The sequence below is a fragment of the Barbus barbus genome (genome assembly GCF_936440315.1).
Source record: "Barbus barbus genome assembly, chromosome: 7".
In the NCBI taxonomy this organism is placed as follows: Eukaryota; Metazoa; Chordata; class Actinopteri; order Cypriniformes; family Cyprinidae; genus Barbus; species Barbus barbus.
Genome location: NC_136735.1, coordinates 26,952,326 through 26,966,093, shown reverse-complemented (window position 1 = coordinate 26,966,093; position 13,768 = coordinate 26,952,326). Strand labels below are relative to the sequence as shown.

General features: G+C 38.0%; 1 protein-coding gene across 2 annotated transcripts; it reads left to right on the top strand.

Annotated features, from left to right (window-relative positions):
* The first annotated feature begins 603 nt into the window (after window positions 1-603).
* LOC306872362 (tyrosine-protein phosphatase non-receptor type 9-like) lies at window positions 604-12,630 on the top strand. 2 transcript variants are annotated; one of them, XM_079420879.1, is made up of 14 exons: window positions 625-674; window positions 1,922-1,991; window positions 2,750-2,893; window positions 2,972-3,061; window positions 4,414-4,538; window positions 4,627-4,732; window positions 6,985-7,095; window positions 7,207-8,060; window positions 8,157-8,253; window positions 8,828-8,897; window positions 9,007-9,085; window positions 10,040-10,190; window positions 10,381-10,588; window positions 10,673-12,630. In XM_079420879.1, exons 3-14 carry the CDS (start codon window positions 2,819-2,821, stop codon window positions 10,894-10,896), a joined length of 2,190 nt encoding a protein of 729 aa, XP_079277005.1. In that variant the 5' UTR covers window positions 625-674; window positions 1,922-1,991; window positions 2,750-2,818; the 3' UTR covers window positions 10,897-12,630. The 2 variants fall into 2 exon arrangements, with proteins under 2 accessions (XP_079277004.1, XP_079277005.1); XM_079420878.1 differs by lacking the exon at window positions 1,922-1,991 and having other exon boundaries at window positions 604-674.
* Window positions 12,631-13,768: the final 1,138 nt, after the last annotated feature.

Sequence of the window (13,768 nt, the reverse complement as noted above, 5' to 3'; positions counted from 1 at the left end):
TGTAAGACTTTTCACGTGTGAAATCATAACTATGTGGCTTACATATTCATAAATTAACATGTGGCCAGTACGGGGATCGAACCCGCGACCTTGGCGTTATTAGCACCACGCTCTAACCAACTGAGCTAACCGGTCAACTTCAGAGGGGAAAGACAAATGATTTCAGTCCAGTTAATAATTGTTATATAAATAGAATGCCACAGATTTGGAACATTAGTCTTGACATTATACTACCCCACCCTATTCCTTTAGTGCCTACTTACTCACATTCTTAAGTATCTTACCTGCTAACTTCCAAGCATGGGTTTGAGATGGTCCTCACTGCAGAACACAAGATCCAGGGGGTGTGGTTGGATCTACATCTAACTCCTCCCACCTTACATATACCTAAACCTACCCGTCTCCACCCCCTGATCCCTAAACCTACCCATCTCCACCCCTAAAACTACCATCTCCACCCCCTGGATGTGGATCCAACCCCGCCCCTGGATCTTTTTTTCTGCAGTGAGGGGCTACTGATGGGTTTTGCCGCATTACTGCGCATGCGCGCCATCCTGACGCGCGCCGCTTGACAGGCATCAGCGGCGCGTTCCCGTCAGTAGAGAGGGCGCGCCCGTAGACCTTGCTGCTCAGGCTTCAAGATGGCGGAAGCCCTGACAACTCAAGAGGAGGTGGTAAGATACCTAAATATTTCCACTAAGCCCTTCGTAAATTCCTTGGGGTTTCACGCTGAGCCGCCACCAGCTTCTTTGTTACAAGTATTAAGATGTTATGCCATATAATAGAGTTAATATTTTTTTTTATTAACAGAGATGTTAATGAGAATCGCGGCCCAGTGGCTGTTTTTGAGGTAGCTGAGGTAAATGCTAACCTTTAGGTTAGCCGTGTTAGCGAACTAGCGACGCTCTACAGGGTAATGCACACGCATAACTGTTTAATAATTATGTATTGGCTGGTATGATTGTAGAATTTTAGTAAACGGGTCTATAGCATTGTACGTGTGTTGGATTGAACACAAGCTGTCTAGCAGTAAGTAACATTAGGTTGACATACAACGTGAATGTGGTTCGCGGTCTATCTAAGTTAGTCTGGTCACATTAATATTATTGCAGCATGACTTCATTAAATAATAGCTATTATAACAAATCTGCATCGCTGGCCTGTCATGTGTAGGAATGTATGAATCTCCATGTCGCTGTTGTTAACTCAGCAAGCCGGGTGTCTAATGTGCTCCTGTGTTGGAAGATGTGAGACAGCTCTCCGGTCTGTCTGTCTGTCTTACCGTGAGAACTCACATCTAGCGCTGGAGGTGCCACTCGTCGAGGAAACGGTGTAATATGAGTGTAGCAGGACGTCTGTCAGCACGATTAGTCTCTCTTTACAGCTGTCTGATCATCCTGCTTATGCATATGATTGAGTGGTGTCATCTTAAGGTACTGCAAAAGTGGTTCAGTTTTGCTTTTGGACACCCTTTGGAAAATCAGGGGTATCAGAGCAATTTAACGTTACTTTAGATCGACTGGTATGTTATTTAGTGGATTAGTGCATGCAGGTCAACCGATATAGGGATTCACTGGCTGGAAATATGGGTTAGAGAGTGGGATTGCCATCTAATGTTATATGTCTTTGTGTTATGTTATATGGCTATGTCTTTAATGTTTTAGCTGTTGAACAAATGATTGTGTCCATGTTGAATAAGTGTTAATTTCTTGAAAAAAACAAAAACGCACTGACCCCAAATTTTTGAACAATAGTGTACACTCAAATGATTACATTTATTAAATCGTGATCATGGTTTTTGCTCTTTTTGCTAAGCGTAATCCCCTGAGCTATTTGCCTACTCATTATTTATACTGAAACAAGCCTTTCTCTTAAATTGATGCAACTTCTGCTCAGTGGTTTACTTAATCTACCCAACCAGGCAACCATGCGAACAGGCTTTCTCTGCATTACAGAAAAAGCACTGATGAGCTGAAAACATTGGCAAACATGTAAGTTGGAGCAATCTCTTGAGGTATTCTGCTTAAGTGTAATAAAGCCAGTTGGTTTCTTTTCGCAAGATCGTTTGTGTTGTTTGCTGCAAATACATTTGCGAGCACATCTTCTTAGTTGACGTTCCTATGTGAGGGTGAGAATTATGATAATGTATTTTTTAATGACAGAAATTGGATTATTTTTTTTTTTTTTTGGAGCAAAACAATGTGATTAACCATTAACATGCAGCCCTACATAACAACCGCTCAAAATCCACTAAAACTATTTCAAAACAGATTATTTGTTGACAAAGCCATTGATACATTTTGGATTTTACACAAGGGAGAGCTAACATTTCTCTATTACAGTTAATACCTGAATAAAGCAATCCGTTCCCATTCATCTCCACTTGCTTTTCCAGAATAAACATTGACTTTGGAATGTCTGTCAATAGAAAAGGATGTTATTTGCAGCCAGATGGTGTCATGCTGCTAATCAGCCATACTTTGGTCAAGCCAGCATGTTTATTGGCAATGCCAATGATCTCAAAATGCCAAATACCAGCTGATTTATCTGTAAGGTTGATACATTGGTTTATCACTAGTGATGGCAGCCAGAGCCAATCAACACTTTAAAGTACAACATGCATTACAGTAAATATACAAAAATAAAAAATAGATGCTGAGAGTGGGATGTTTAGCTGACATTGAACATGCTTTTTCAGTATTGGATAGAGTAAACCTCCTGATGAAATTTTTGTTTTTGTGTGCGCCAGGCGGTGGAGGAGTTCCTGGCTGAGCTGAGGTGTCGGGAACAGTCTCAGAATGCAGATCTCGTCAGTCAGATGACAGCAGTTAAGTTCCTCATGGCAAGAAAGTTTGATGTCTCCAGAGCCATAGACCTCTTTCAGGCTTACAAGGTACAGTATACAGTACAGCTCAGATGGTAAAATTCACTGTATGAGAGTCTGTACATTTTAATTCTTGTGTGTCTGCAGAACACCAGAATAAAGGAAGGCATCTACAATATTAACCCAAATGAGGAGCCTTTAAGAAGCGAGTTACTCAGTGGGAAATTCACAGTTCTGGTGAGTACACTTTCAGATTAACATAATGTGTGTGTGAACATTACTGATGTCCAGGTGAGCCTTTTGGATGCTGATACCAGTTTGCGGTTGCTTCTCTGCTGCAGGAACAGTTTAGTTGCTCAGACTGGAGATGGCATGATTTGCAGACTGCTTGAATGGTCAGACTGGCCTTCTAAGTCAGATATTAAAAACCATTTCAAATTTTATCATGTGCATTATTTATATTTGCATGAGTGTAATGACTTTTTGGCTTTTTTAACATAGAATTCACTTTTGAATTGGCTCAATGTGTAAAAATGCTGTTAGAACACTACCGTTCAAACATTCGGGGTCATTTTGGGAATTTGTTTAAAGAAATTAATACTTTTAGTTCATATGAACGTATTCAATTGATCAAAAGTGACAGTAACAATGTGTATATTGTTACTAAAGCTTTCTATTTCAAATAAATGATGTTCATTTTAATTTTTTTATTCATCAAAGGATCCTGAAAATGTATTCGGTTAAGCAACACAGCTGTTTTCAACACTGATAATAATAAGAAATGTTTCTTGAGCTGCAGATCAGCATATTAGAATTATTTCTGGAGGATCGTGACATTGCTGAAAATTCAGCTTTGCCATCACAGGAATAAATTACATTTTGTAATATATTAAAATAGAAAAATACCTATTTTAAATGATGATATTTCGCAGTATTACCATTTTACTGTATTGTTTTGATCAAATAAATGCAGCCTTGGTAAGCATAAGAGACTATTTCAAAATCTTACCAACCCTAAACGGTTGAACTGTAGTGTATATATGCTTTTGCAAAGACAGTAAAACGAAATACTCTGAGTAACCCAGATTTTGGCAAACCGCAGCTACAAGAATGTTTAATCACTTTCAGATTATGCAAACCAAAAACAGTGCATCAGCGAAATCATTCATATTTACAGCTCCAGTAAATAAAGAAGAAAATAAAGGCCACCATCATTGCTAGTGACGGCTAAGGAAATTTAATCTCTGATCTCACACCATCACATGCAGAGCAGTTCCATGATCTTTGTTTAGTCTGGGCTTTACTGTTTGTTTCAGCCATTTTTCATTCAGGGCCATGCTATATACAGAGTTTACTCAAGTGTTTGTGTAGGCAGGTCTGATGTATTAATCACATCTTAGTTTTCAGAGCACTAAACATGTAAAAACTTCTTCCAGTTATATAAAGATTAAATCAACTTTTGTATTACAGTAGACTGGTTTAAACTGTTGGCTAAACTGACTGTTTTTGCTTGCACTTGTGTGTCTGCATATTAGTTGTGCATGTTTTTACAAGTTGTATGTGCATTAATTTGGCTTCTGTGTGTATAGCCTGGTCGTGACGCAAAAGGTGCGGCTTTAGCACTTTTTACAGCACGTCTCCATCGGCCAGACCTCACTACCCATAAGGCTGTTCTTCAGGCCATTATATATCAGCTGGACAAGGCCATTGAGAGGTAAAATAGACCACATCCATAAATCTGATCACATTTAATATGGTTAACAGCTCTGCATTTTCATCTTAATAATCTTTCTCTCCCCCAGCGTTCAGACACAGAGAGATGGGCTCATTTTCATCTATGATATGACTAACTCCACATATGCCAATTTTGACTATGAGCTATGCGTCAAGATTTTAAATCTGCTTAAAGTAAGTGTTTCTATGCTATCAGAACAACCTGTCTGTTTCATTCATATGGCTATAACAGAACTCAGTGGAGCTTGGATTTACTCTTTTGAGATATAGGCAGCTTTTCATCTGTCATCTGTATTTGCTGTCATCCTTTTAATATGTGGAAAACTGGAGGTTTATTAATATTCAGTCACATACAATTAGGGTTTGCTGATATATTGAATATTCACAATATATGTCTAGGATAATTTGTCAACATATTATGCCAGATTTGTACACATCGCTATGTTCTTTCATTTACTTTTTTATTTACGTTTCTTAAAGATTTTGTCCTTAGACTCATTTCACAATCCTTGCTTGTCTTGCAGCTGTCAAAAGTTAAGGTGTTTTTAACAGTGTCTTTAATTTCAGTAGAAAAAGTTTATATATTAGAAAAAAAATTACCATGTTACATTTGTTCATATTCTCTACTGCTTAAAGATATTGTAATGTTTTTAAAAGAACTCTCTTATGAACTCTTCAGCAGGCGTTATTCCATTTTTCAGTGTCGCATGATCCCTAGAAATCATTCTAGAATGCTGATTTGATGTTCAAGGTTATTATTATTGATGTTGACAACAGTTATGCTACTTTATATTTTTGTGGAAACTGTGACATTGTTTTCAGGATTCTTTGATGAATAGAAAGTTCAAAAGAACTGCTCTTGACACAGACGTAAAGGTCTTTACTGTCCCTTTTGATTAATTTAACGTGTCCTTGCTGAATAAATATAAAAAAATAAAAATCAAATTCAAAAGAAATATTTTTTTACTGATCCCAAACCTTTGAATGGCATTGGGCAAATAATATTATAGCTAGATTTTCAGTATTTTAGTTTACTGTCTTTGTGGTTAAAAAAATCATCTGATTGAAAAAACAGTAATAGTGGAACAAAGGAAATAATAACCAGTTCTTGAAATATCTTGAAAATGTTGTTTTTCAAGTCGATAAGGCCTGCGATCTAAGGGACACCATTGACCGGATAATTATGAAAGTGCAAAAGACCAAGTTTCTTTGTTTTGTCCAGAATTGACGAGAAGTATGCAGACATCCCCTTTTAATTAACAGATTTTGCTATTTTAGCTCCACCCATTACAGGTGCATAAAATCAAGCATATATCAACAATCCTCCTTAGACAAACATTTTAGTAAAAAGAGACATTTGTTCCAGCATTACAAAGCCCCTGTGCACAAAGCTAGATCCAGAGAGATTATTTACTGAGTTTCATTTGAAAGAACTGCACAAAGCCCAGGCCTGAACCCTGCTGAACACCTTTGGGATGAATTGTACCGCAGACTGTGAGCCAGCACCCATCACTCATCTTCACTGCCTCACCTCACAGATGTTGTCGGGTCTGAATGTGAGCAAATCCTCAGCATTTAGTGTCTTTCTATAGCAGTGGAAGCTTTCAGAGCAGCAAAAAGAGGATGAAACTGTTATTAATGCACATGGTCCTGAAATATAACTTTCAGCAAACATATGAGTAGAGTACTTGGCCGTCCACACACTTTTAGGCATAGTGTATTTACAGATACACTACATTAAATTGATGATAGTGACTGTCAGTAGTGACAGTAAATACTTCTGCATGGCTACAAATCTATTTTTACATCTATTTTAAATAAATGCTGTTGCTGAACTTTCTATTCATCAAAGTATCCTGAAAAGTATAATGGTTTCCTCAAAAATAGACCTGTTGACACTTAGGACAATAACTATAATGATAAATATAAAGTTTTAATAATCATTCTAATTCTTTGAGAATAGAGATGTCCACACTACAACTATAACAATAACAACACAGAGGAACAATATAATTTTCAGAATGAGCTTTTTCAGCTGATGAACGATAAATACTTTGACCAATCAAAATCCACCTGACTAATATAGAATGTTATCATGCATTGGTGTGGACACTAATATATTTATTGCTGAATTTTGATTTACCATCACAGGAAATAAAAGTTAAAATATATTAACATTTTAAAGAAAATTATAATAATATTTCACAATATTACTTATTTTACAGTATTTTTGATCAAATAAATTGAACCTGCTCATCATAAGGGACTGCTTTAAAAAAAAAAAAAAAAAAAAAGTGCCAACCTCAAACTTACAAATGGTTGTGTATGTTCTTGATTTTTCAGAGGGCTTGTTTAATGGGTGGGTCTGTGGATGGGATTGGCACAGTCCTTTGTATCTTGTGCTTACTGTCTTTTTTGTGATTTAGGGGGCTTTCCCTGCTCGTCTGAAATGTGTCTTTATTGTGTCGTCTCCACTGTGGTTCAGAGCACCGTTTGCGGTACTCCGTCTGTTTGTGAGAGAGAAACTGAGAGAGAGGGTATGTCTAGATCTCATTAAACAAGTGGACAGTGCTACATTTATTATTATTTTTAAGGGTGCAATACTTTGAATGTGATTGCTTGTTTGTATTCATGTGATACCTCTGCAGGTGTGCACTGTGAAAGCCCACGAACTGGTCAATCACATACCGGTCAGCTCTCTTCCAGAACATTTGGGTGGCTCGTCACAGTATAGTCACATTGCTTGGATCCAGTCCTGCGTCAACTCCAGCCCCAACCACCCTAATAACTCACCCTACGTCACTGCGGACTGCTTGGGCAGTCTGCTCCGCTCCTACTCCATGGAGCATGGCCAGAACACTTCAGCAGACCCCTTAACTGCCAATACTCCAGGGGCCACTCTCCTGGGGGACGGATTGAACTCAAACTGCCCCATACTGGATGATGGAAATGCCAACCTGCAGAACCACAGGACAGCGGGACATGCGCATTGGAACGGCTCTGTACTGCCAGGTTCAGGGGGAATCTCGGGGTTCAACGCCAATGTCGTTAATGGCCGTGGCCGGCAGCCGCCACCACAGTCAGAAACACCCCCAGACACGCCCCTGCATCAAAAACACACCGCTAGTGCCATATTACCAGGAGGTGGCGGGACTGTGGGTATGGAAGGTGCATGTTTGGATGACAGTAGGCAGGATGGCAATGGCGCTGAGGACAGCCAACAGGATGTAGAGTTTCTGGAAGAGGAAGTGGACGGGGGAGATGGCGTTCCACCCCTCCCGCTGAAATCAAGGCCGCCGCCTCTCCATCACAGCTCCGCCCCGGATATGAGCTGGTTACCGGGAACGGAAGCGGCTGCTTTGTCAGTGCATGTGGCTGAGCCAGGCGGAATGAGTGTGCAGGATCTGGTGCAGCACGTGAAACGTAAAAAGAAGAAAGGCATTTATCAGGAGTACGAGGAGATCCGCAAAGAACCTCCTGCTGGAACGTTTGACTACTCTAAGTAAGTGACATTTGCTTTCAAGTAATGGCTGTAAAGATAATGTATTTACAGACAAAGAAGTGTTTGCTTGTATAAATACTATGTTTACTCTGACAGGAAAACCTCTAACCAGATAAAGAATCGCTACAGTGATGTCCTTTGCCTTGACCAATCACGTGTTCGACTCTGTCTGCTCAACAATGAGGATGATGAGGTCAGAGTAATGCACTTTTTCTTTTATGATCTTCCTTTATGAATTTCATTGATCAATGCAATGTTATTTTAGTATTCATTTAAAAAAAAAATGTTTTATGCTTTTGTCATTTTTATTAGTTTTTGTATGTAAAATATTTATATGTAACTTTAACTGATTTGCATTTCAGTTTAGGTTTATAACCCTCTACAATGCAAGGAAATCACTCGCATATTTCCATGCTAGGCAATAGGGTTGGGAAAATAAATAGGCTACCAAATAATTTCTATTGTTAGCCATTGGCTAATAAATTATTAGCCTTTAACTCAAACCCTGGCGAGTGAAATCTAAGTACAAGTTTAACACAGATATTTCACTTGCCTTCACTCATTTTGAACTATCGGTCTTTAAATCACACCGTGTTATATATATATATGAATATGAGTCTGGTGAGTAAACAAATAATTTTACTAACCAATGGCAATTCTATGGGCAAGGTGTGTGTGGAGGGTTGGTTTATTAGCTGTAGTACCTCAATTCAAAATGTTTTGGTTTATTGACTGTTTTCTTTATCAATGTGATTGTTTGCTTTCAGACATCTGACTACATTAATGCAAGTTTCATGGATGGTTACAAGAGGAACAATGCTTACATCGCTACTCAGGGTGAGACTCTTTGTTTTTTAGAACTAAACATTGTGTTGTGAAGTACACATACATGCATGGTACAGATGTCAGTATATGTGTGTAAATATAAATGTCTGGGTTGTTTCAGGGCCTTTGCCAAAAACATTTGGAGACTTTTGGCGAATGGTGTGGGAGCAAATGGTTTTAATAATTGTTATGACTACAAGGTCAGTCCAGTCTCCTTCTGTAAGAGTTGAGATGCTTTTCCTTTAAGGAATGTTTTAATGATGCTTTAAAAGGATTTTGGACAGGATAATATAGGGCTGCAACTAACTACAATACCATTCTAAAATTTGGGGTCAGTAAGATTTTTTTTTTTTAACAAATTAATGCTTTTATTCAGCAAGGATGCTGCATGAAATTGATCAAAACTGACTTTTTTTTTTTTTTTCACTTTTACATTGTTACAAAAGACTTCTAATATAATTAAATGCAGTTTTCTCTGCTTCTCGAAGAATCCAGAAATTCATGAAAACCATGCAGTTTCCATGGTTTCCACAAAAATGTTAAGCAGCTTAACTGTGTTCAACATTGATAATACAGCTGGGAATACAACATTGATAACACCAAATCATCATATTAAAATGATTTCTGAAGGATCGTGTGACACTGGAGACCTGGACTAATGGCTGCTGAAAATTCAGCTTTGCATCAAGAGTAAATTCTTTTCTTGTATTTTTATAATGTTTAAGGTTCTTTTAAAGTATATTTTACAATGTTACTGTTTACTGTATTTCTTAGTGACCCTATATATTTTAATGGTATCTGTCAAATACGTATTCAATTAAAAAAAGCCTTTTTGTTTGTATTTAATTGAACACATTCTAAATGAGCTAAAAAGAAATCTAAAGATATATATCGTTTTATATTATATAATGTCCAATTACAAATGGCATCATAATGAACATGTAGCTGCAATTGTGGTGACTCGATGTTTGTTTGTGCTTTTCATTTAATGCAAATGCATAATAATATTGTTAATAGAATCTGTCCTTTATTCTTGTCCTTCAAACTAATTGAATTTATAGATGTTTTTCATCATTATATTCAAAATAAAGATTAATATCTGACGAAGAAGACCAGTATAACGATTCTTGATCTTCTTTCTGTCTCTGTCTCAGAGTTGTAGAGCGAGGCCGAGTGAAATGCGGACAGTACTGGCCATTAGAGGCTGGCCGCACTGAGGATTATGGGTACTTTTTGGTGAGAAATGTCCATATTGAGATGTTTCAGGACTTTAAGCTATCACACCTGGAGCTCTTTAACACTCAGGTCAGCATCTCAGTCACTGTTTTTATCTGTTCTTGCCCATTTGATTTAATTTCAATGAGCAATAGAAGTTTGACACAGAAGTTCTTATGATTATCGACATAGAGTCTGGTCAACCTTATTCTAGCACAGTTACATCACATACCGATTGTGTGGTCGAAGGCATACGTTGATCCTGAAGCTTCTCTTCCAGACAGGGGAATGTAGGGAAGTGTCTCATTATCTCTACATGAGCTGGCCAGATTTTGGTGTTCCGAAGTCAGCGTCGGCCATGTTGGATTTCCGGTCACACGTGAAACAGAGACAAGAGTCCTCATTACGAACACTGTATCCTGATTGGACGGGACCCCCAGGAGGCCCTCCGGTGGTGGTGCACTGCAGCGCAGGCATCGGCCGAACAGGTGACTTTCTGCCTTCATGTTTGATCTCATTTCTTAACCGCACTACAGCATTCTTACAAGTTTTCTTTTTTCCTTCACCCTCAGGCACGTTTTGTACTTTAGACATTTGTCTCTCTCGTCTGGAGGACATCGGGACAGTGGACATTAAGCAGACAGTGCGTCGTATGCGGACGCAGCGTGCCTTCAGCATCCAAACGTGGGACCAGTACTACTTTTGCTACAAAGCAGTGATCGAGTACGCCCAACAGAGCGGCCTGCTGCACCCTGTGGAGTGGTCCGACAACGAGCTGGAGACCGACAGCGAGTGAATCAGGAAAAACAGATCTCGCATGAGAGGGCGCAAAAGGCACGGAAGGAAAAGAAGCCGTCTTTTCCCCTCTCTTGGCTACAGGTAGACTCCACCGCCAAGGAAGGAGCGGAGGATGCTTTTGTCCTGCCACTTTTCAAGCCCTTCGTTTCACTCTGATCCAGACGAGATCAGAGATTGTGGCTTGATGTACGAGTTGTAGCATTTTTTGGGTTTTGTTTTTTTTTATAAATACTGACTTGCACATGTGGAATGACAAACTTGAAAAATCCAGTTTATCGTATTACCTGCTCTTTTTTTTAATGTTCAAAGTGTTGTGGAAATTTCAATATCGCTCAACTTGGGGGTTAAATTCACACTTACAAAAGTGTAAAAACATAAAACTTGAATATTCTTTTTTTTTTTCCCTCTCCGTCACATTCAAATAGCAAGTTCTTTGTGTGTGAACAGGTTTCTTTCAGTTGTGTACTTCATGGTTAAACTAATCTTCAAGCCAAAGGTATGTTGTCGAATGCTTGGATGTATCCGTAATGATTGGTGTGACTTAAACCCTTGTATATCTTGTAACATACATTTATATAATGTACATAACCTTTGAAAAGCCTTTTTAATATAATACTCTTAACTTTCATATATATAAGTATATGTTGGGTAAAAACAATATGAAAGAGGAGGAACACATCTATGCTATATATAAGGTATATCTTGGTGACTGTTCTGGTCCTGCAGTTTTGATTTTCATCTAATCCATGATTATCCAGCCTTAATGCAGGCCGTCTATCATTCGCAGAGCATCTCAACTGTGAAGATTCTCTCTGAATTCTGGCCCTTAACCTTCAATCACTGCCTTGCTCCCTCTAAAGTATGAACTTTGACTTTTGACTCGGCTGGTCTTTTTTTTTTTTTTTTTCTACTTGTTTTGTTTCGTTTAAAAAAAAAAAATCTCCTTCCACTGCGGGCCTCAAGTTGAAGTATCCTGACTTACATGGACACTGATTCTGTTACCGTGATTATCTTAAGTGTTCCGTGCCGATGTGAAGTGTTGGAGTCATTTGTTACGAGTGAACTGGGGTCTTCAGCTGTATGGTGTGTGTGTGTGTGTGGGTGGAGTCTTGGGGTCAAAAAGCCCCAGTTTTTGTGCCTTCAAGTTTTCCGTAGCGCAATGTGTAGTTTCAGGCAACGAGTAGAACAACTGATCTCACATGCATATAGGGAATTTATTTTAATCTCAGGGGTATTCTTGGTGTTTTCCCGCTCTCAAAACGTCATTTGCCTCTCTGGTAATTATCATTTCCAAAAAAAAAAAAAAAAAAAAAAGTGAAAGACAAAAAAACTAAGTAAACAAATTTTATTTCAAATTTTATACAGCATCCTGTATTATATTCTGTTTTTATTTATGCCTTTGTAGAACTCCAGCAGTATTGAAATTTGAATGTTGGTACGAAAAAATGAACAGACATACTATTTTAAACGGATAAGCTAAAGGAATCAAACCGTGTAACAAAAGACTGATCTTTTTTTTTTTTTCTTTTTCCATTCAGTTCGGTGTGGAATTGTTACTTCTCATTGTGTATTGGGAGATAAAATCTGTTATTTTTCCAGATGTCTGTACCAGAATGTTTTCATACTCTGTAAACTGTTAAAGGGCCAAGACTGAAACAAACATGTTAACGATCAGCATGGCTGCCACTAACAGTTTTGAACTATTTTCCAGTTAAAAGACAGAGGTTTTACATGTAAGAAAACCAAAAAAAAAAAAAAAGATATGAACTTGAATGTTATGATTAGATAAAAATCACGTTATCTTTGGGAGAACTTTGGAATGCTTTCTCCTTGAATATCAATGCTTGTGTGATGACAGATGGTAGTGAATGTGTGAACGTCCCACTCATCTAATGTTTACTTGTTGACTGACTTCTCCAATGCAGGTGAGCAGAATGTGCTTGACTGTTTTATACAGCTGATTCCTGCTTGAATGAGACTAAGTGGAAGAGACACACTTGGCTTTGATTTATTAAAGCAGTCGGGAATGCAATGAGTGTTTTTATTTTTCCTTATTTTGGTGCCCAAAGTAATGGCCTTTTTAGCCGACATCTGCAGTAGTGTCATAGTAAACATGAATATTATTCTGAAACTGAGCATGTGTTTGTGTGTTGAAATGAGTTGACGAGAATTGAAACGTGAAACAATGACTGTATTGAAATATAAAACCCTTGTCAAAGGAGTGATTTATTTCAGAATTAGCTGCAATTTGGTGTTTGTTTGAGCCAAACAGCACATTGCTTTAACTGGTCTCACTTTGGACCCGGTTGCTGATTTGAAAGCTTCACATATGAAAAGTAGTAAATGGTTTTGATTGGCAAAACAATCAAATTGAGGCTTGGAACCAAAGAGATTTGTTTGGGTGCAATTCCAGCAGAACGTTGCACAAGAATTCTAAAGTGCTTTTGCTCTTGTGCATTCGGCTTCATTAGGTGAATGTGTTTCTCAGCTTCTGTAAGATGTGCCTGGAATTAATATAAAATCTTACCAGCACTCCAGACATTGTTAAACTAAAATATACCCCGTTTATCGAAAAAGAACAGGCAACCAATGGCTGGTATGTAATGCTGAAATGCATCTAATACAGTTTAATAGCAAATGAGATATACATAATATTCTTAACATGAAATGAACTTTACACAAAATATAATCCAAAATGACTAAAACTAAGAAATTTTACTCCATTGTTAAAATTTTCTTAATGACATTGGTTTATATTGTCAAGTAGACTGGGCGCTAACAGCTGCTTTTTCGGAAAAGCTTATTGGCTGATGGCCAAAAATAAGATGAAATTCTGATAAATCAATGGGATTATATAACCGTATAGCAGA